Here is a 22,878-nt window from a genome sequence, read left to right on the forward strand (position 1 = left end):
ATGTCTCTATTAAAAAGCCACATCAATCATTTAAGTAAAAGAAAGTTGAAAAAATCTGCTAAAATCAGATTAGAAATTGGACCAGGACACAGAATATTAGTTTAATCTCGTGTGGGAATTGGATTTATTAAATCTGTCCGCTCTCTACAAGGGCCTAGCTGCGGTTAAAAAAGTTCAAATAAAATCTCCCCCAAAAATCCTTCAAGGGATATTTCCCCAAGCCTCCTCTCATATCTGTGTAATACAGATGGGCTGTGTCGTGGTGCCAGCATAGATACGCCCTTGCTGAGATTAAGAATGAATCAAGAGGGCTAAAATAAGAAATGTGGAGTTCTATCACAACCATATTTTGCTCGGAATGTCTTACAAGAAAACCCCACTCCAAAAATGTTGACTTGATTAAGCCGTTCTTTTCAATTCTTTTTATTCTGAAAACGTGACTTAACCAGGAAAAACTCCATGAATTGGATTAAAATGTGTTTTATGCACTTTAGAAGAGGCTTTTCTCACCTCTGGATTGAAATCTTCTCAAGTGTAAAAGTGACCGTCACGTGACCTCCTCATGGCTTCATAATGTCACTTTTGTTGTTGTCTGAGATAATCCTAGAAATACTTTGAAATAAAAACAAAAGTGGCAGAATAACAATAAATTGCCCATTCCATTAAGATCAATGAAGAGCCAAAAAATGCACACACGTGCGCACACACCTCCCAGCTGGAAACTCAGGGTGACACACCAAGCAGCGTGACAGGACAGCAGGGGCCCTGCAGTGAGGGGTCAGTAGGACAGCAAAGGTTAGTGAGCGGAAGGGTGGGTGGTAGGGGGGGGGGGGGGGGGTGATATTGTGCATCTCCTGTGGCCACTAATGGTGGCCAGGCCTGAAGATCATGCCAAGGGCACTATGGGCGGCTGTATCCAGCCAACGTTTCCGCATGTGTGTATTTAGCTCACGGACCATTTAACGATAGCAAAAGTATCCACTTTGTGTGCACGCTTATACACATGTGTGTGTGTGTATGACTCACCTGTGACCGACCGTGTTTGCTTGGAGGCAGCTCTTTGTCTTTGTGCTGACAGTATGAATATGATCAAACGCTTTGCGCCTCCACTTTGTCTCCACTGAGGCCGAGAGCTTCACCAGCGATAAGCATCGCTCCGTTAACACACACAAGCATCTTGGCTGGTGGATTCTTTTCAAAAATGTTCTAGATAAAGTTAAATGTTGAGAAAACAGGGTCAGTGTGTCTTTGGGCGAAGGTGGTAGAATGTGATTTTGGTGGATTTGATGAATGAGGGGAGCTGCTTCAATTGGCTGGGAATTAAGTCGGCTGTGTTCACTCCCACAACGGCGCAAACACAGTTATTAAAAAAACTAAAAGAAACACTGAACATTGGTTGGAAAGGATTTCAATTTACAGTCTTATATATTTTTGGGGGTTTTTGGTTTTGTGAAAATTTCCTAATTTCCCTAAATTGGGAACCACCAAGCTTGATAACTCCAGCGCCAGCCTGATCTATGTGGTAGCAGGAAGATGAAGGCAGGCGGCCGACTGCAGTGTTTGTCCTCCTCCCCTCATGATATCATATTTCTCAGGCTGTTTATGCTATTATGCCGACAACTGTGGACTGAAATATGGACTTTGGCTTGAGTCCCAGGAAGGCATGTGCTGCTGGAGTGATTTGCAAAGCATATAAGCAGCCTGTAGCTTGTTGGGCTCGATAGACGAGGAACATATGTACTTGTCAGGGCTCTTGTAATCTAACGCATGGGCTGCTAGGAAGAATGGAGCTGCTTCTCTCGTGGCTATACATACATACATAGTATATATATATATACACACACATACGCACACACTGTCTCCAAAATCTTCGGTTATTTTAGATTTATTTGAAGTGGAGGAAATCTCCGTAATGAAAATCTTCGTACTGGATCTGTCTTTGACCCTCACCGCAAAGTGGAAGTTACAGTCTTTGACTTCCTGCAAATTCTCACATCAGTGCAATGCATCGATTTCATTAGTATCACCTCCTCCTCGATCAATGACTCCCCAGACTGGATTTTGCATCATGGACATGCTTTTAATAGGCTGTTTGTCTCAATCGTGAATGAATTATACTCGTTATAAGAGACGAGGGGATGCGCCGGAGGAGACGATAGTGCAGCTTTTGATTATGGAAATAATAATGAGGGAAATCCTGTCCACCTGTAAAAAGTCTGAATATGACATTTGGCACCGACTGGCTCCAGTGATGATTTTTCTGACCTTGATCTGCCCTTCGTCTCCAGTAGCTGCAACTTAATCACAAAGCTTCAGTACATCGTGTCTCTTTCTTCTCCGATTCTTCCTTTATCTTTCGACTTCCTGTCACTGTCCCATTCGCCTTCTGGCACTGCTGGCATGAGCACTGAACCCCCCCCCCCTCCTTTCTCCCAAACTCCTGCAAATTCATTAATATGATTTCCATAAAGTGAGCATTCTCTGGTGCGCCAAGGAGGCCGCTCTAAAATAAGCAGTGTTGGTGACAGAGCCAATGCGTTATGTGTGGCAAAGACCCGGAGGGGCTGCTGGGTGGGGAAGGCGCGAGGTCCCCGGGGGGGCCGCTGGCCTGGAAATGACACAGAGTGAGGGAAGAGCCCCCGTAGCCCTGAATCACTCATCTCATCTGCAGGGGAGAGGAGGAAGGACAAAGACGCAATGCCCCGCCGCGGGCCACAAACACGCCGCACACTCAACCTCACGCGAATAGAACATTTAGTGGGTGATTTTTAAATACTGTATAGCTTTAGAAGGGATTACGCTAGGATGATATGGGATGAATGTGGTTTCGGGACCTCGAGGGCCACTTTATTCTTCGCTACTGCTATTGTCCAATGACAGCTTTGTAACACTACGTTGTGCCATTTTTACTGTGGTCGCACAGTGTGTTGTATTCTGCATGTAACGGATTCAACATTATTTAAATGTATTGATTTATTATTTTAAACTGAGTGCTGGAGTTTTGAACTGACACCAGACAGTTGATAGTTATCCGAACGACATCGTGTTGAAAAATGGAGTCGCTAAACTCGCCAGAAGTCATTTCTGCTTTGTAAAAATATCGATGTGGTAGTGTGGAAACTCGTCCTTTCACCGTTCCACATGAAAATGCTTTCAAGCTTAAGGGAAACAGTAGACTGCTTCCAAAAGGTTTCGGTATCGGTCGTCCTCATTTGGGTCAGTGGCGTGATAGTTTATTTCAGTTGACTTTTGCTCTTTATTAAATAAATCTAAGCGTTAGAATGCGTAGTTGCCGAAGTTTAAGGATAGTGATATTTCGCAGAAGTTTTATACATTTATGAGAACTGTTGTGTCAAATGAAATTTTGTTTTATTCATCTGTGATTGCTGCTTGCATTGATTTTTTTTTTTTTAAGAATTTCAATTAATCTAAAATCCAACAGTTCATCTTTCAGTAAAAAGGGTTCAAGGGTTTAAAATTTGCTTGGTAAAAGCAGTGAATGAAATAAATAGGTAGTGAAGGGAAGAGATGTTTTTTTCAGATGTCCCAGATGCATATTGAAGTTGCAATTGAAATTATTTCCCGGAACCTCGTTTCATTTCTAGCTAGCCGTAATAATTCCCATGAATCATTAATTTCAGTTCACGGGGAAATTCAAACAGTTTCCAAGAATAATGGAAAGACAAATGTGAAAAAAGTCATGACGGATAATTCAAATATCCTCCAAAGTAAATCCTTGCTTAATGTTGAGTTTGTGTCGGCCATTCGTGAGCTGTGAAATCATCCCTATGCATTTCCTCCTAGCAACAGAAATACACAATTTAAACACCATACAAATGTTTAGGCAAAGTGTGACCGCAGGGGTCCTTTCGGCAAAACCAGGAGCACCCGATGGGAAAATTACCTTGAAACATCCACATAACGCCGCCCTCCCATGCTCCATCCTAGTTACCGCCATGCGAGCCATGCAAATCTGATTGGCCGTTTACGCCGGGAATTTCATAACCACCCAGCACTATTAATTACTCCTGCAAGATCGCTGTTCTATTTGATATGCAAAAGGCGTCGAGGCCATTACCAGCCTTGTGTTTCAGCTCCAGCCCTGCGTGTCTACGGTAATCAAATCTAAACGTTGACAACAACACATTCCCTAATCAATATGGCATGGGAGGGATCCTTTTGATGGTGCAATTTTAATCTGTCTCCTCTCGTGTGTGTCTTAATCTGTGTCAATATCCTGTTAGTGTCCCTCCCGAGCAACTCTATTAATTTTTTTTCATACGCTCATTGGCTTTTCTTTATTCCAAGCCTGTCTTTTGTGTGCTGTTGTTTGCCAACACATTAGATGAAGTGGAGTCAAATCCAATTACCACACAAGGTTGTTGTTGTTTGGTGACGCCAAGTATCTTCTACCTTTTACGGAAACAATGTTGTGTTGTGGCAGTTTAGCTCACAACGGAAGTAGGACTAGATGCAACACCTCAAGTGTGATCCAGAGAGGATGGAGTGCGAGGTGAAGTGAGAGATAGTGAGTAGGGACCATCGACAGGTTGAAAAGCGGGCCTTCGCTTCATCAGTGGAGCAACGCTGACCTCTTCTGGCAACACTACGTCAGAATTTTTTAATTCTGCTGCCCTGAGACTTCCTCTCACTGCCCAGTGGCTTTTAAAATGGCTTTCTTAAATCATTTGCCTGTGAGTGAGGGGGGAATATAAATCAAACCAGAATCAGGACCAGAAATAATGAGGAGGAAAAAAAAAGAAACACCAAATGCAGCGCCAATTACCGGCTCTGGTCCTACATTGCTCTTGTAAAAATGTAATCAATCACTTGCTCCTACATGGACCACCCACAATGTGGTCCACAGTTTAACGCCCCGCAGCCGAAGGTCGCCAAAGGGGAGGTCATGGCGTTCTTAATGAAGTCGCTTCAGAGCACAACTTGGAGATGGGGAGAGAGGTGACAGCGGGATTTTACTCATCCATATCCATAAAGACATTTGTCTTTCATTTCACGGCCCCCCTGGAGGAACTCCATTCTCCTCGAAAACCTTTCAGGCAGGCGCTGGGGATGCCACCTCACGCTAAGAACTGTGCCCCAGGGATCCCGGCAGGCCGAGGCGTGCTTATTAATGTCTCCCGGTGGGCAGCACGCACAACAAAAGCAAGTGTAGATGCTGCCAAAGAAGTCTGGGCATACAGGCGCATGGAAATCACACATGCATGACAATCGCTGGCAGAAATGTCAATGTTTACCTGCAAACAGAAGAAGCCAGGAAATGACTTGTGGAGATTGGCTGAGGTTTAAATATGGTGACTGGAGCTTCTCAATTATGGACCCCAATACGCGGAGGACTCGAGACAATTCGACGTTGCCTAAATTTATTGTAAATAACACTGTGCAAATTTGCTGTTGTTATGGAAAAATATTCAAATCACAATTAAAAATTGGCTCACAGCAGCTGGAATAAAAAACAGAGGGAGGCCCAAATGGAAGTTGGTGCTTATGAATCTTTACCAAGATGCAGGGCCAACGCTACATTTTCAACAGCTGACTGTCTTCATCAACATGGGCTGGAAATAGTTGCATTGACCCCGCAATGAATTAACAGTACCGAGCTGGACTGGCCGTCGGGCGTAGCCGTCAGATGCCCGATGGGCCGGCGTCTTTGGGGTCTTTTGAATTATTACTCTGGTGCTTGTGCGTTACTTCCGAAAATTCATTTCTCACTCCCTAAATAGTTTTCCATGGTTTCAGTGTACAGTACATACAATTGAGTGTGATTAATTGAATAGTTTGCCAACAACAATCGGCCAAAAGGCAAACAATGATTCCCAGTTCCATTTGGTGACCCACAATTTGTTCCACTAAATGCAATCAAAAATGATTACAAATCCAAACAGCTATTCCATGTGTGTTTGGGTGTGTTCGTATCCCAGCGCCATCCTCGTGTTCTGTTCTGGCATGCTTGACGTAGCATTGCAGTCCTTCGTAGTGCCGGCGTGCGTTAATGGCCTTGGCGCCCCCCGTACACAGTTAACCCACACACCCAGCTGGCTTAATGGTGCACACGGACCGGACAGAACAGATGCCACTCACTTCGGCTGGCCAAAGTCACCCAGCAATCAGCTGTCTAAGCACCTCGAGATCGCAACAAGGAGAGGGATGAACGCTCCGCTGGGTGAGATCGGAGAGTGTGAGGGTGTCGTCACCGTGGCCACCTTTTGCCGTGATTGCCCTTTTTCTGCTCTTCCCAAGTCAATCATCTTTCCAGCCTCCTGCCGTCTGACTGGGAAACACTGATTTGTGCACACGTGTGTGTGTGTGAGATGCTGGATGATGCACTCCATGACATATTGAGGTAATAAAAAGCCACTCCATGGGGACGGCCGTGGCTCAACTAATTAAACACCTCCGATGCGAGCTTATTGCCGTAGAGTCAGCTGCCCGGCCCCTGCACCGAATTTTGCATCTTTTTTGTCTGCCTGAATCACAGAAATGAGAGAGAGGGAGAATATGGTAAAAAGGAGACGTAGCAAGGTCATTGTTTTAGAAAGGCAATTATACTGGTGGGTGGGTGGGTGTGTGTGGTGGGGAAGGGGGCATTTTCTAGCATGCAATGGAAGTATTAAAACGCAGAACACTCAAACAGTCAGCATGACAATCAGAGAACGAAATAATCTCATTTAAAAAATAGGCGGTCGTTTTTCAATGGACTAAATGGTGGGGGGGGGAAAGTGTGTGTGTGTGTGCGTGTGTCAGGCTTGCCAAATGCATGGGTACACTGATTTGGTCTGCAATGCCGTTAGGGTGGACAGGATGCACAAGTCAGCACCTGTCCCTCTCAGCTGTCTCACCATCCATATGTCGACCATTTAAATGAGACACACGGACACTCATGTGGCACACCAAGCGACCCTAGACACATCTGTTGACAAAAACTTTAAAAGGCCAAGTGTGGGGACAGTGAAGAGAGAGAAGGAGCTTCATTTACATGCACTGAAAGCTCACTTGTCTAGTTTCCACGGGAACCGCTTAGTCACGTGATAGGATCCGATCCATGGAAAGAAGTTGCAGTAAAATACGTGCAGGAAATGTTCAACCGAAAATAATGAGTACACATACCGCTGCAGTATATGTATATATATATATATATATGGTAATATACTATATATATATATATATATATATATATATATATATATATATATATATATATATATATATATATATATATATATATATATATATATATATATATATATATATATATATATATATATAATCTGCATTTGTGATCAAAAGGACAGAAAAATCTTTAATATTGAAAGATGACATTTATTTCCGATGTTAATCATCAACATTCGTTCATGTCGCTGATATGAAAACAAAACAAATATGCACTGACAGCATACTAATTGAATTTGTGATTTTTTATTGCGACGAAAGTCTTCCAATTAAAAAACATCAGGTATGTCAAAAATGTAATTGAAAGTCATCCGTCACTTTGGTTTTGATCCTACAAGAGTGGCCGAGAAGAAAATGCAAGCTCCATCATGATTATGATGGCTGTCTAAAACTTATTTCTGGTAAAGAATACTAGAAACATTGCTTTTGAGACTTAAAATTAAAGATTAAAATCGTATTCTTTCGGTTGGCAGGAGAGCTGAGAGGGCAATAGCTAAAGTTAACAAATATAATAAATAAATGAATAAATACAAGACAAAGGAGAGAGTGCAGCGAATGAACAGGCCCGAGGCGGCAAACCTACTGAGCCAGTGCCTCACCTTACTTGGGGACACTTGAAGTCAGGAAGTAAATGATGAGAGGGGGCATAATATCGTAGTGCCCCTATGGGAGCCTGGAGGTGTGCGGTGGCCCAGATTGCTGCAAAAATCTGACCCCGGCGCAGCGGGAGTGATGCTCCGTGAATTAGCATGTCGGCGGCCCGATGCCCTGTCATGGCAGACCCCACGCATACGCATAATAAACGCACTCCATCACCTCACCTCGCTCGGCCCGACCACGCCGCCCAAAGATAGCATATTAATTATAGATGTATGTTAAATGACTTTCATTACCTCCACTGCTCAGCGAGTGGGACAGTGACAGGGATGATGGATGGAAAAAGGTTTGCTACGCCTCCCTCAAGTAGTAAGCGTTCTTGCTTACGTTGCCAAATTCTTCTCAAAACCTTTTGTTCTTCATTGGCCGTCAAATATTACCAGATGTTCTGGCTTTTCCAGAATTGAAAACGTGCCATTAAGAATTTGATCATAATTGCCTCATCATATTTGTATGTATCTTCTCAGTTAGCTTGTACCTGAGTAAAATACTGGTTTGCAATCACAGGCGGAGCTAGATGTTGGAGCGTGGGACTCCCCCACCCTCCCGAAATATGCTTGAACCACTCCCTGGTGCCAGCCCGGATAACTTCCAAGAAACGAATAAAGAAAAGTAAGTAAAGTGTTGTATTGTAGCGTATTTTTAATGACAATGTGTTATTTCAGGTATGTATCAAACTGCTATCCCTTCTCATGAATCAGTACTGAATTAGACGGTCTGTTTCAAAAAGGTTGGTGACCCCAGATGGAAAATGAACCAGAGACTATGTTGATTAAGGAGAGCAGGTTGAATCAACACAACAGAATGCAATAGCACGATTCTGAGTTTCTCAACCTTTATTGAACCAGAGCAGCCAGAAAAAAAAAAAAGCAAACAAAAGTATCAAATCTTGACTTGGGGCCCAAAGGCCACAGTGTGTGCACACATGTCACTGTGAGCCCGTTTCACTGTGGTTTGATTTCATCCCAGCCAGGGAAAGCGTTCCATCGGCGCGTCTCATGCTTGCTCAACAGCGGAGCGCTATCTAATCTTTGTTGCTCTCCAAATCCCATTCAATTTCTTCTCCTGATAGATGCCGGCGCTCTTTGAGCCTCGAGGGAACACATTCTTTCTCGGCTGCTCGTCTCAGACCGGCCACTCGTGTAAGACCGCTCCCGATTCATCGGCTCAGCCGCCGATTGTAAACAAGGCGGATTTGATTCTTACAGATGCAAAGGTCGGGAGAAAGGTGGGTGGGTCATCAACATTCTAGACGCGCTCTCTCATCTTATATGTCGCTCCATCCGTGCGGTCGGTCCGAGTTGTCATGATTATGTTTGGCTTTAATAGGCTTGTTAATTTAAGTGATTGCAAATAGACTCGTTTTATATTCAGTAGAGTCAAATTCATTTCAACCAGTGGTTCTTCACCTTGTTAGAGGTTTCATATGCGCATTCACCGGATTTGTGAAAAATATATGTTTTTTAAATTCAAGACATAGATGGTTTTTTTTTATTGGTGCACAAAATGAGCCGTGGATGAACATCACCTTGTTCAAAGGACAAAATCAACACAATGCATAAACTCACAACAAATTGCATACCTACACGATAAATCAGGTTTGTTCGGACCTCCTCGGTGGAGGCTCTGTCGAACCCCTGAGACCTACTCACCGAACCCCTAGGGTTCGATCGAACCCAGGTTAAGAACCATTGATTTAGACGTACCGAAGAAGTAATTCACAGTCTGGTCACTGACGGAAAGCAAAGGAACCGTTTTACACAGTAAGAGTATCGAACACTTAAAACAGTCAAGTTTGGTTGACAAACACAGTCTCAAAGGTCAAGCAGTAGGACTCATCAGTGCAATGTTGTCAGGAAATGGCACAGAGGAACATATATGGCCTAGTGATGTAAGTACGCTGAAAAAAAAAATGTCGGCTTGGGGGATCAGTGTAACATTGTACTTTTGAACAGTAGAAAGGAGGGGCACGGACTGTAGGTGAAAGGTAACAAGATAATAAAACCTTGGAGCTGTTTTGAGTTATTCAACGTAAGCGCCACTTAGGTCCTGGGAACGATAAAACAAAACAAAAAAAATCTGAGCCTATCTCTGGAAGAATGAAGTATTCCATTTAAATGGAATGTCTTCTAAATAGAATTCATAGTCTATTTTGTTTTTTATACTGCCACATTGGATTTCATTGAACATTAAAAAAATAGGGTAATGTAAACATCATTTGAACCATATTCTAGCCAATTACAATAGACTTGTTAAAAGTGTCAACTTTTAACTGGGATGCTCGCTAGGTCTTCTTTACACTCAAGCACGTCAGACTCCTTTGGACAAAAAGTGTGAGTGAGCCCGCTCGCCATCTCGGCCTGGTCCTGGCCTACTGTGTAATTTGCATTTGGCTGTCGACGCCTTTCTTTTTCCAGCATACGATAGTTGTAAATATTCATGATGAAAAGGAAGATCCCGCCGGTAACAATCACTGCGCCGCACAAGAAGAAGAGGTACTTGTAGTCTTCAAATTTATCCACCAGTAAACCTGTGAGGAAAGCAGACAAGATGGTGAGTGGTGAAAGGCTAAACTGCTCGGGCACACCATCATGATGAAAACATTTTTGAAGAAACACCCAAGCAGCAGAACGCTACCTGAATGAATTCATAAAGGTGCGCTAGAAACAAAGCAAGCTTTAAATTGAGAGGGGGCCACGGCCCACCCTGTATCTCCAAAAAGGCAATTTTGACAGCTGCTACCAAAACAAATCAGATGAAAAAAAGGAAAAAAAGGGCAAATGTGCCTTTGGAATCATTTGACGCTTCCAAATTCAGATGTGGATCAACTGACAGATGACTATCGGTCTCGCTTTCAGTGTGTGTATGTGCATTGAATCAAAGTAGCACAAAAAAAAAGATGATGCATAAAGTGAGCCATCGTTAAACTTTGAGCAGATGGAGAACTTTTCACCGTGACAGCTCGATTTGCGTCATCAGATTGATAGCTGTCATATGGTGAATGCACACAAGTGACCCCCATGCCCATTAAAAGGGGCTTGGTTTGGCAAAGTCTTAATGGGGTCCATCTGGCATTGTCACCTTTTGTACCGAGCATAGTCCAGTTTAAATACGACGCAGGTCCACTGACTTACAGGGTGGACCATCATTAGATATCCAAAAGCTCATTAAAGGGACTTACCCGCATTATTGCTAATTGACTTGACCCAAAGGTTTGGCGGAACCATAACAAGAAGACAAGTCAGGGTGGAGGTAATAATTGTGCCCTCTGGAGGAGAATGCAAGATGTGCAGGGAGCCTCTTATTTAGTTCACCTTTTTAAATGAGCGCCTCGAAACAGGGTCACGCCAGACGAACCCGGGGGCCTATCAATTTCCACCTCATTAAAACTCAGGTTGCCGGCCGGCACAGAAGGTTTGGAGGCGTGCAGCTGATTAAGTTTATGCAGCGTCAGTACTTATTCAAAGCCTTCGTTTTGGGGACTCCGATCCGTACCGCTGACACCAACCGATGCACCATGAGAGAACTGATTTGTCTTATTTAGTTCTTCGGAATTGCATTTAGACACAGATTCCGGGCCGGATAGAATTCAAGTGTCCCTTATGGATGACATTATAGCGATTAATGCTCATGGAACAAAGAGTGCACTGTTTGCAATTAGCTATGACCAATGGCAGAACATCGTCTGTGCTGAGAAAAGGAACAGCTGAGCTGTCTCAAACAAGAAGCACGTGTGTTATTTGATTTAGTTCTCGTGTGGTAATTATGTTTTCCATTCAACTTTGGTTCTGAGAAAGCAAGTTGTTTGCGAAACTCACTATAGCAATACATACGTGACTAAATAATGGTTTTCAGCAGATTTAAGTTACCTGCAGTGGGCGGTCCCAGCAGCATGGGGACGCACTCAATGATGGTGACCAGTCCAACGGCACGAGGGAAGCGTTGATTTCCCATCAGATCCATCAGGCACTCAAAGATGAGGGCGAAAACCATGCCGAAAGCCACGCCAAAAAATACGGCGTACACCACCAAAAAGGTGAAGTTGGTGATCAGTGGACAGAGTAAATGGCAGGTGCCATTGAACACCATGGCAAAGCTGAAGAAGTACTGGATTCGTGGTCGGATCCACTTGCTGTTGGCAATCAGGCCTGTGCCGGGGCGAACAAACATGTCCACAAAGCCCATAATGGAGAGCAGATACGCTGCCGAGTATTGGTCCACGCCACGACTGATGGCGTAATCTTTCAGGAACATGATGGGTGCGTAGGCACCGAAAATGAACATGATGTTCCCGATGAGGTAAATAAGAAAACCTCGATCTTTGAAAAAGGACCAGTCAAAGATGTTCTTGGCACCTCTGCTGCAACTTTGCTTCAGTGGCTTGGTGTTGGCGTTATTTGATTGCTCCTCCACTTCTTTATTACTTTTACTACTTTTAGCGGGAAACGAGGTACAGGAAGCGAGGGGTCTCATCAAGGCCCCGGCCACACAACAGTTGAGCATCAGAGCCCCGAGGATAAGAAGACTTCCTCTCCAGCCAAACTTGTCCAGTAGAAATTGATTAAAAGGGGCTAGGAAGCACAAGAAAACAGGACTCCCTGCCATTGCGAGACCATTGGCCAAAGGACGCTTGGCCAGAAAATACTTGCTGATGATGGTGATAGATGCATTCAGGTTTAAGGCCAGTCCACAGCCTGCGGCGAGACAAAATGGGAAAATGAGTGAAAAGATGTCAGTAGCAAGCGTGACTAACCAAAAAAAGTAGTAAAATATCGTACCTGCAATGACGCCAACGCACAAGTAGAGGTAAACGATGGAGTTCCCGAAAGAAGCCGCGACCATGGAGGCCCCGCACATCAGCCCCCCTACAATAACTATCGGTCGGCTTCCAAAGCGATTGACCAACGCGCTGCTCACCGGTCCTGTGAAATGTATTGGACATTAAGAATTGAACAGAAACCCTTCATTGGTATTGTATAAGGAATCCTGGAATAGATGAATTAATTTCCATCGCAGCATTTTCTCTTTGCCCAATACAAATTGGAGGTGGAGCAGTGGACTGGAACTAAACTAGTGGGGTTGTCAAACCAGAGAAGCAGGAAACCTACTCCTTTGTAAACCCCTTCGGGACTGTAGGAGGCAGATCTCGACAACAAATAGAGGCAGCAAACATGCAACAGTCGTAGATAGTAGATACGCAATGTTGTGTATGCGTGGGGGGGTCAATGGCAAGGCTCTGTCTCAATCGCGTATGTTCCATACTGCACTTCACCTATCATTTGACTCCTTGAGTCAGAGTTTTATCTAGAAAAGGCTGTCAAGTCTCTCTCGGAAGGGGAGGGGAAGGGGGACCCCAGTTTGTGGGACCTTCCGCTGATGTATTTGCGCTGTCGCTTTCCGCCATTTGGTGACATTGCCAAGGACGATATGATGAAACCTATTGCCTGAAACTCAGATGAGGCAAATATTTCACCAGTTTGGCCTCTTTGAGTTAAGGTTGGGTGAGGCAGAGATTTTTTTTATTTTATTAGTAGACGATGTGATTATGACATTGACTGAGAAAACCACAAACCCCAGAGGAGTAGTGGGTGGACTCACCTCCAGCATACATGGCTGCTAACATGATAGATGAGATCCACGCTATGTCACTCTCGCTGGCTTGCAAGTCTGATCGGATATCCTTGAAGAAAATGGAGAGGGCTTTGGGTGTAGAGTAGGCAAAGCCAATGGAAATATGAGCCCCAATCACGACCATCCAACCCCAGCCACCATCTGGTGGTTTCAAGGCCTGCTTATTGGTTGGTGTAGAGGACATGTTCCTAATGAGAGTCAAAAACATGTTATTTATTTCACAATTCGGAGAAACCTTGACTAATTCAAAAATATCTCATTTTGTTAGTCCATCATCTCGGTATGGCGTTGTTTTGTTGTATGATTGCTTTAGAGTCATTGACGAATTATATGCTGTATACTAGATATAATTTGAGTACGTTGATTTGATTGGTTAGAAGGTTTCATGGGCTAGTGTGATTGAGTATAAAAGACCCGGAAGTGCCCGGGCTCATTAGTGATCAAGGCGCATTGTGACCATGTCCGTATCAAGTGCCTTATGAGATCGACGCTGTTTTATTTATTGATTTCTTCAGCGAACGATCCTAAAACGCAAGAACTTTCCATAAAGCCCGTCAAACTTTGATCGGGAAGCCGCCACGTACCCCAACTACGACGCGCACGCAAGCGCCCGTGGCGGGTACGCTTACCTGGAGCACCTGGAGGCCAGCGTGGACCAAGGCGTTCAAGAATGAAAGAAGGAAAAAGAAGAAACTCAACTGGTTCGTGAGTACACCGAAATAATGACGGAAATGTATTATGAGTGGATATTATTATTATTGTTATTGTTGTTGTTGTTGTTGTTGTTATTGTAGTACAGTACTGAGGAAAAAAATCGAATCTATTACATCATTCATTCACACTAGTTGACGTCACTAAGTCGCGCACAAATCAACATGTGCACAGTTTTGCCGTACTATTGAGGGCAATGAGAATTCTTTCGCAGCTTTCCATGTCTCTCGTCTTCTACATCACTTGTGTTTAGTATTTTTCACCCACTACCGTGTACACTGTACGGCACACAAGTAGTTTTGACCTGGTAATAATCAACATGTGACAGTGAGCGATCAATGGGAACTGTAACGTGTTGCATTACAGGGAAACGAGACTTGCAACCTATTTTAACTGTAGTATTTATACGAATTATATACATTATACGTTTTCAAGAATTCCCTAAAGTGATGCCACACTGTACGATTAAAGTCGATCGCTGATCGCCTCATCTCACGAGTGAATATAATACGTACTGTAGTCGTGCCTGAACAAAAGAAAAACAAACTTGCACGTTAAGACGGTTTAGGGCAGCACTTCCGAGTCGCCGGAAAATATTGGTTTAGCGAGGAGCTTACCTTTTGTTGACAGAATTCGCGACGACTAAAGTGAGTCGTTCAAACTTTCATAATGCGGCTTTTGTCGTTCACGCGTCACCCGGCGAGTAGTGGGCAGGCTTCCAGCTACCACGTGCTCCGCCTGTACTTTAGTATTTGTACTTGAGTATTTCCCGAGTACATTTACTCTGCATTTGAAAACATTCCAAACAGCTTATTCTCATGAGGGTCGTAGGTTATTTGATAATAGACCGCTAGTTTTTGCATACTTTAGTCATGGTGGGCTCGTTACTATGTTGCATCCTCCGGAAGAGGATTAGGGCCAGTGAAGATAAATAAAAGGGGGTGACAAGATTCTGACTTCCGTTGCATCCTTTAGTCATACTGGGCTCGTAACTATGTTGCAACCACCGCGGATATCCAGACGTCAAACTGAAGTAGCTCTGAATTCTACTGAGCAGAGAATGAACGAATTGAGTTTCACTTTGAATTATTTTATTTTCAAGTTATGTGCAACGTGAATTTCACAGTTGAGCTCAACAACCACTATAAACCATAAGCCCAAAAAGACAAACCAGCAAAGTGGAGAGAAAAAGAAAAACATGAGAAGTTGAGTTAAATGCACAAACGTTTGATGAGATGAGCTTTGTATTGCAGCCCAGGGCCATGAACTACCTCTTCAACATACAATAGATTTCATAGCTTGTAGTAGTCTGTCATGACTGGTATTTAAAATGTTTAGTTTATTGATCTGCAATGCTTATGTTTGGTGAGAAGGTTCTGTACTACAGTGTAGGGGGGAAATCAATTCAAATGTATTAGTCGTGCAGGCAATCTTCTCAGAGCAGGATTAGTCTACCAAAACTAAATAGCAAATAACATAAGCAAAGAGAGAGAGAGAGAGGGGGGGGGGTACTGAAGACAACAAAAATCATCTACTCTTCAAGTTATAAAAGAAACTGAAGTTTAAAAACTGTGCAAGTACAGCAAACCTATAGTACAGTATAATACACACAAAAACAATTAAAAATACAGTACTGTTTCAGTAGAAATCCTGAGAGTTCCCCATTGCTCACTTACCAACTGTAAATTGTGTGAATGAAGCTTTAACATCAACTCTGAGCTGAGCCGTTAAAGTCGACGCCTCTGGTATTATGTTTTTTTTTTAAATGAATGCTTTATTAGCACGTAATATTCTTTTCGGGTTGATTGTAATAAGGTTGCTGAAGCTCTTTCAGAATGTGGGCCACTCTTGTGTAGTAGTGCAAAGCTGACACAGGAACCAGCATGACAAAATTGACAGTAATGTACTGAAAATGTCACACGGGCAGAGAAACACCACGTAGCTGTGGGACGAGTTCTTCTGTAAAAGATTGTCAAAAAAAAAAACAAAGAAAAATAAAAGCAGCACCAAAACTCTTCGTCCACTGGCGGCGGCATGTAAAGACGGATTTGTGGCCTTTTTCACAGAGGTGCTTCTTCAAGATGAGTTTGCAGTTCAGATCTGTTGACGTGAGAGCCATTCAGTGCAACGCCGAGTTAAGACTTTCCCGCTATTGTTCATCATGCTTTTTCTTTCGGCCACAGGCACGTGGGCATCTCGAGCGATCTGCACAAAATGACATGTCGCTCCGAGCCGTGCTCCAGTGGAACTAATGTCATTTCCATACCGGACGAGCACACAAAATAATCAACGCACTTTGACTTAAGTCATATAAAGACATGTAGCCTCATCACAGTTCTGGGAATTATTGCTACAACAAAACGCTTTCCAAATTCCGGATCAGTTATTACAAGATCGCAAATGCATTTTTGTGGAAGGCTGTTTTGACCTTTTAAAACTGGTTAGAATGAAACTCTAGAAAGCAATCCAGACCGAGCTCAATGCTGTTGCTTCATTAACACAAAACATCCAGAAAAGTCCTTTTTCTTTTTTTTCCTCCTCCTCCTCCTCCTAATGGAATAGCTCTGAAGTCTCTGAGGTAAGCGTGGTAGTTGGTCTGAACTTCCCACTTAGTGTTGACACAAAGTTCACTCTTGTCATTTCTCCAATGTGGAGAGGGAATATTCCAACATTACACATCACAAATTGTCCTCATGTGTGACACACAAAATGGACACTGACTGAATGAAAGGGTGGGAGGCACGAGACCCCCTCCCCCCCTAAGCAATTGGAATCTAAAACCAAAACATGAAAACTGCTCAGAAGCCACACACAGTGAATTGTTTGACACACAGTCGCTTGTGGAGGAATAGCGGGGGGCATCAAAATATTATACAAGCTTCAAAACCTACTGTAAATCACAACTAGACTTCAAAATAAGTCACCTAGAAAAAAAGGAGCTTCCGAGATTTGACTTGCAGGGCGGTTGGGGTGGCGCAAACAAACCTCAGAGCCGGCAAACTAATAATGAGCAATGCTATTCATATTACCCGTATGAATATATAGTTTATATATATATACTTTTTATATATGTGTGTGTATATATAGTATTTGACTTTATGCTGAGAAGTAGCATTAGTATCTCCAGAGTGCACGCCATGTTTACATGCTTTTGTAGAACATCGGTCATGTATCCAAACCAAATGACAAGAGCGTGGCTCAACAATAAGCAACACAAATTGAGTAATTGCACTTATGATTCGTTGTACGGTTTTCTAGGGCAAGCATCTGTGTGGGTAGTTGGTGGTGGTGGTGTTGGTGGTGGGGGAATACTGCCATTTTTTTTAAAAGCACCCCGGTCTTGATCTTGTCAAACCCAAAAACGTTTGACCGCTTAAGACGTATCGAAAACTTATAGACCCCCCCAAAAAAAAAAAAAAGGTCTTTGTGGTGCAAAGCCGAGGTAACACCAGGCACAAGGCAGGCAAAACCACACCGCTCGCTCTGCCTCCCAGATTGGGTTCACAGCACAAGCCACGGCCACAGCTTCATCAAAGCACCCGCTGTAGACACTGTGGATAGAGTTTGGCTACCACGCATTCAAAATGGCGGCCCAAATCCCAGAGGCGGTCAGGCGTCTCGTAGACTTTGGTCCATGCGTCCGCCTGATCGTCATACTGGTAAAGGGAGTTCTTGCGGCTGGTGCGGAAGACGTGCTCCTCCACCATGACCTGCGTGGCCCGTACAAACAGGTGCAACTTGCCTTGCAGCAGCATGGCCTTGATGTAGGGGCTGGTGGCTGGGTCAAAGGGCAGATCCCTCTTGTGGCTCCAGCTGTTGCGCTCAATGTCGTAGACCTCCACCGTAAATGTGCGCTGGTGATTCTTGCAGATGCCGGCAATGTAGTAAATGCAGTTCTTGTAGAGGGCGGCCAGAGCTTGGCTCCGGGGGACGCTCATCGGGGAGAGGTGACTCCAGTAGTCCTTACGAGGGTCGAAGCAGAAGAAATATTCACCTGTGAAGAGATAAGGAAATGCAATTCGTGGTCACTTTGTTGTGTGTTAACTTTGGCGTAATTCTAACATGAAAATGTAGCAGCTTGAAGTGTAAATGTTACATTTTCAGGGTTGTTCGCCCCTTCCCTCTCTTCCATCCCAAAGTGTTTAATGAAAAAGCAAGTCCAGGCAGGATACATTTCCAACGTGAGCATCTTGTACGCAAAAAGGCCTTTGTCCCACTAAGAGGGCTTAACATACCTTGGAGGACGTAGATCCGGTCTCTGTACTCCACAGCGCTATGAAACTCCATGGCCACCGGCATCGGACTCACAGCCGTCCAGCAGTTGTCCCGGGCGTCGTAGCATTCGACCGATTTCAAAGCGTTGCGGCCGTCGCCTTCGTATACTCTGCCGCCCAACGCGTAGAGCTTGCCGCAACAGTGTACCAGTCGGCAGCCGATCCTGGCTCGCAAAAGTGGCGCGTGCGGTAGCCATCGATTGCCAGCGTGTTCGTACTGCCAGAAGTCGCTCTCAGCCCGATGATCAATGCACACCTCGCTGTTGCTCGGTCGGTAGCCCCCGGCAATGTAGATGTCGTTTTCTGAGGACACCAGGATGCCGACCTCTCTGAGATCGTTGGGAGGTTTGCAGAGTTTGAACACCCTGCCCGTGGCTGTGTCCAGGCAAGGTACCGTCTGCTTCTTTCCTGAGTGTTTGTGAGCGGCATCGAAGCAAATGACCATCTCGGAAGCGGTCATTCCCAGCCGCTGGGGGCAACCATTGGTGCCGGTGAGGCGGGCTTTGGCCTCGACTGGGTCTTTGGACAGGGAAAGGGCGCAAGCGAAGGGCGCGGGGATCCGACTGAGGAAGGTGTCATCCAGCAATGGCAGACGAATGCACTGGGAGAACACGTCGGCCAGGTGAGCCTCGCGCCCGCTCAGATCGTGCTCCAGCCAGCGAATGATGCTCTCGTACACATGTTCTTCTTTCTCCACGTTGAGGTCGTCATTGTTCAAAATGCTGACCAGCTGCTCCTTGGTCATCTGGAGAAACTCTTGCTCTCTTGAAACACACAGGAACTGTCACCGCCCACCAAAAAAAAGAACGACATTTACAGCCGTTAGTCAAAGCATTGGCGTAGGTAAGAGACAGTATCAGTGCATCTCAAATTCCCAAGCTCGATTAAACTGACCTTTTTGCGAATGTAGTCTTGAGAACGTTCCTTCAGCTCTTGGTGCCCGTACGCATCTGCAAACATGAAAACCCCAATACAGTTCTGCGGGTCCAGCCTACTGATCATAAACTGGGCACACTGGTCCTGCAGGGCAGGGATCTGGAATATGCTGGCTGCGGTGAACAGGGCCTGAACGTTGTACTCTGAGAGCGTGACCCTGGACGTGTAGGCATAGTCCAAGACGAGGTGCATAGATTCCGATTCCACCCCAACGATTCTGACCTCCCGTTGGTTGCTCTCTGTAAGGCCACTCGTGAACATGGACCTGGTGAGCACGAAGACGCAGAGAAGACCAAAATCAGCTATTCACATGCAGGAGTGCGTGTGTGTGTGTGTGTGTATTTTCTTTTTAACGTATTTACCTAAAATATGGGCTAATTGCGGCAAGAACATTCCGGTGACATGAGAAGGTCTTGCCGTGGTCCACCTCTACGACAATGTCTGTGAGCTGGGCTTCGTCGTACAAAGCTTTGAGCTGCTGAAGGATGTTGCAGGCGTGTATGGCATCTACCCCATTGTAGTTGGTGCTTGGCGGTGTCCCATTCTGAACTTGTAACAGCTTCCCTACCTCTAAACACAGAAGAAAGCGCCACAGATCAGCATAAAGGCTGGTAAGAAACTATTTGAAATTGTTCATTAGTTCTAACAGAATAGTTGTAAATGACAAAAAAATGACAAAAGCCTTTTGTTTTTATGTCATATTTATCTTTTCTTTCCAGCATATGCATTATTTACAGATCTATTTAATCCATTTAGCACCTTCATGGTGCTTGACAGTCGATACCTGAAAATCAACAAAGTTAAGGACTTTGAATCAAATAGACCTGAAGTTAGCGAATGATTGAGTTTGAGAACAGGCTAACAAATTGACAAATTTTTACTGGGCCCAATGTGTTTTCAAAAAATTATACCATTTCATTCAGTTAGACCTTAAAAAACAATAGCACTTTTTTGTTTTCAATTTAAACCGAAATTACGGATTAACTTTGTATGTTTGCAAAAAAAGTTAATGAAGCAAAAAGAATCCAAAAACCATCACACATTTAATCTGCAAGCAGGTTTAAGAATGATATCCCGAAATTGTCATTGTATGTTTGGTAATGGTTACTTAGTTGTGATTCATGAGGAGTCTTGCAGTAGAATACTTTCGGAAAAAATAAATGGGAAAGTTATTGTTTTACATACGTTTTTCTCTGAGTCCTTTTGTTGTCAGTCTTTTTAACTATTTGAAGACCACTAGTTGAATGCATCAGTCAATAAACTTTATGGTTCGACTGTTTTCCTTGCGTTAGTCCGTTTGTAAACATGCTTTGATCTGATTTTATGCAGTGGAGGGGGCGATAAAACTTTCACAACAAATACCTCGTGTTGAGCAACGCGAGCTACTTCACAAGACAAAGAGTTGAAACAAGGGGATTGCCAAACACAGCGGCGGATGGGAGCTAGCTGGCTAACTGATTTTCTTTAGTGGGGAGGATGGACGCTGCAGAGGCTCAACGCCAACTTTCCCAATCGCCAACATAAGGCACGTCGCTGGTGGTCAAAACCGCAACTGTGATGATTCGAAGAGACACATTCGAAACGTTGTCTGGTAGACAACCACGCTAAACTTTTAGCAGACGGCTAATCACCTAGCTAATGTTTAGCAAGATATCACTCAAGCATTACCAGATCAAATTCGGTGATAAAAACTTCAGATGCTTTAAGCTCTAACCTACATCTCTGCTCATCAAAACAACCTACGACGCGGTATATTTGTCATTAGCAATGATAAACGACGCGACGGCTTGAACTTTCAAACCTTTGTTTGTGGTGACGAACAAGTGTTTACACAATCAGCTGTAGGTAGCAAGCTAACCGGCCGAAAGTTAGCCGCACGGCTAACGTTAGCCGCAAATCCAACCTAGCGACAAGCAAACACTTTTGAGGAGTCATTTATAGCTCGGCCTCGTTTAACAACAACGCAACATGTCACGTATAGGTACAACATCGTTGACACTTTAGTCCACACGTCTAGAAGCACATCATTTATAACGTAGATCGTGTTATTTACGTCTAGGTTGTACACAAAACGATGAAGATTTTCGCTAACCTGCACTGGCAGCCATTCTCTCCAGTCTGTCTCAGGGGGGTAGCCCGAAAAAGCGTCAGAGTGCACAGTGGAGCCACGGAAACAAGGAAGAGCCAATCGGACGCCGAGGCACCAATGTGACATCCAATCACAATCTTTCTATCTAAAATAGGGCAAAAAAGTTTATTGGCCTAATGAGAACATGATACACATTGGTGCAGTTGTCGGTGCGCGTAAATATTCCATAATAAACCAAAAAGATCAGGGCAACACTTTAATTTGAATTTAAACTAGGAACAAATAAAAGCAAGTTGATTTATTTTTGCCTTTACTTTCACTGTGTATCAGCTGAACATGTCAACTTGAAATGTATTACTATCCAACTCATTTCAAGTCATCTTTATTAATAAAGAAGACATATCATGTAAAATCATTTTTTTAGCTTTTATATACATTTTATTGTGCACTTGGAGTCTCCAGGATTGTAGAAAAATTTAATCTAATCCCTCCAGGTGCTGCAGAGATGCCTTTAAAATCTGTTAGGGGGACATTTTTTACTCCATTCAATTTTCTATTATGTATTTTTAACTGTTACGTCACAGTCTTTGGGGCGGCACTACCAAACAATGTATTGAGTGTGGCCAAACGGTTTCACAAATCCGCAAACTTTATTACTGGGAAAGACTTGTACTCCAAAATCAAGGATGCCAAAGGTACAAGTGGAGAGAGCTGTGGCCTCTGTTTTCACTTTTTGTGAATGTACAGCGATATCTCTACTTACGAACCTTTTGAAAACCTTTTGAGGCTTGCAATTTCTTTGCATTTACTCCCGAACCAATTTTCGACTTCCAACTGATGCCCCAGCCAAACCCGCACTTTATCTCAACGTTGCACCGGTGTCACTTGTTACACCCTTTTGGCTACACCCCTTTGACATTAAAACTTTCACGTCACAGCCTCAATCATCTTTACAAAGACAGTATTTAAATACTCCATTAATTGAAATAGAACAGATTTTCAGTATATCGCTGATATTTGAGTAGAAAAAGAGTTGTGAAATGCTAGTCCATATAAAAATGCTAATCACAATTCAACTTGTATATAAGCATCATTTTTATAAAGAATAGTATTAGTTTAATTATATATAATTCTACAAAATGTACAATTTTACATATATTTGGTTGCAAAAGAAGAGCTACAATATTGTTATACGAGAACAGTATGGACCTGGAGAGTGTCCTTATCTTTGCTGAGCAGACTAGAAATGCATTCTAACATTGTCAAATGACAAAGAGGGAGACAAATAAGACTACAAGTGCAATGTAAGCGAGCAATTTCACATTTTCTTTCTCTTGATTTCTTCTCATTCCGCCACGGCGCAGCCTGTGAAATTGGGCCAAACGTCTGTTG

The 22,878-nt window shown here is 43.7% G+C and overlaps 2 protein-coding genes across 2 annotated transcripts; both read right to left on the bottom strand.

Annotated features, from left to right (window-relative positions):
- Positions 1–8,617: 8,617 nt before the first annotated feature.
- Positions 8,618–15,038, bottom strand: LOC133162251 (monocarboxylate transporter 2-like). Its single transcript, XM_061291327.1, has 5 exons — positions 14,805–15,038; positions 13,444–13,664; positions 12,624–12,767; positions 11,715–12,539; positions 8,618–10,375 (listed from the first exon to the last, which is right to left on the bottom strand). The coding sequence occupies exons 2-5, from the start codon at positions 13,658–13,660 to the stop codon at positions 10,107–10,109; spliced, it is 1,455 nt and encodes a 484-aa protein (XP_061147311.1). The 5' UTR covers positions 13,661–13,664; positions 14,805–15,038; the 3' UTR covers positions 8,618–10,106.
- Positions 15,039–16,726: 1,688 nt separating this feature from the next.
- kbtbd8 (kelch repeat and BTB (POZ) domain containing 8) lies at positions 16,727–21,562 on the bottom strand. The gene is made up of 5 exons (XM_061291326.1): positions 21,490–21,562; positions 19,760–19,967; positions 19,356–19,662; positions 18,423–19,242; positions 16,727–18,181 (listed from the first exon to the last, which is right to left on the bottom strand). The coding sequence occupies exons 1-5, from the start codon at positions 21,503–21,505 to the stop codon at positions 17,718–17,720; spliced, it is 1,815 nt and encodes a 604-aa protein (XP_061147310.1). The 5' UTR covers positions 21,506–21,562; the 3' UTR covers positions 16,727–17,717.
- Between the last annotated feature and the right edge of the window lie 1,316 nt (positions 21,563–22,878).

This window comes from Syngnathus typhle, linkage group LG11 (genome assembly GCF_033458585.1).
Source record: "Syngnathus typhle isolate RoL2023-S1 ecotype Sweden linkage group LG11, RoL_Styp_1.0, whole genome shotgun sequence".
NCBI classification, from domain to species: Eukaryota; Metazoa; Chordata; class Actinopteri; order Syngnathiformes; family Syngnathidae; genus Syngnathus; species Syngnathus typhle.

Coding starts and splice junctions, on each gene's coding strand:
- kbtbd8 (XM_061291326.1), bottom strand. Junction 19,663..19,759: donor GCAATTAGCCCATATTTTAG/GTAAATACGTTA, acceptor CGTGCTCACCAG/GTCCATGTTCACGAGTGGCC. Junction 18,182..18,422: donor CCGGATCTACGTCCTCCAAG/GTATGTTAAGCC, acceptor ATCTCTTCACAG/GTGAATATTTCTTCTGCTTC.
- LOC133162251 (XM_061291327.1), bottom strand. CDS start 13,660: ATGTCCTCTACACCAACCAATAAGCAGGCCTTGAAACCACCAGATGGT. Junction 12,540..12,623: donor GTGCGTTGGCGTCATTGCAG/GTACGATATTTT, acceptor GTCTCGCCGCAG/GCTGTGGACTGGCCTTAAAC. Junction 10,376..11,714: donor GCTGGGACCGCCCACTGCAG/GTAACTTAAATC, acceptor CTTTCCTCACAG/GTTTACTGGTGGATAAATTT.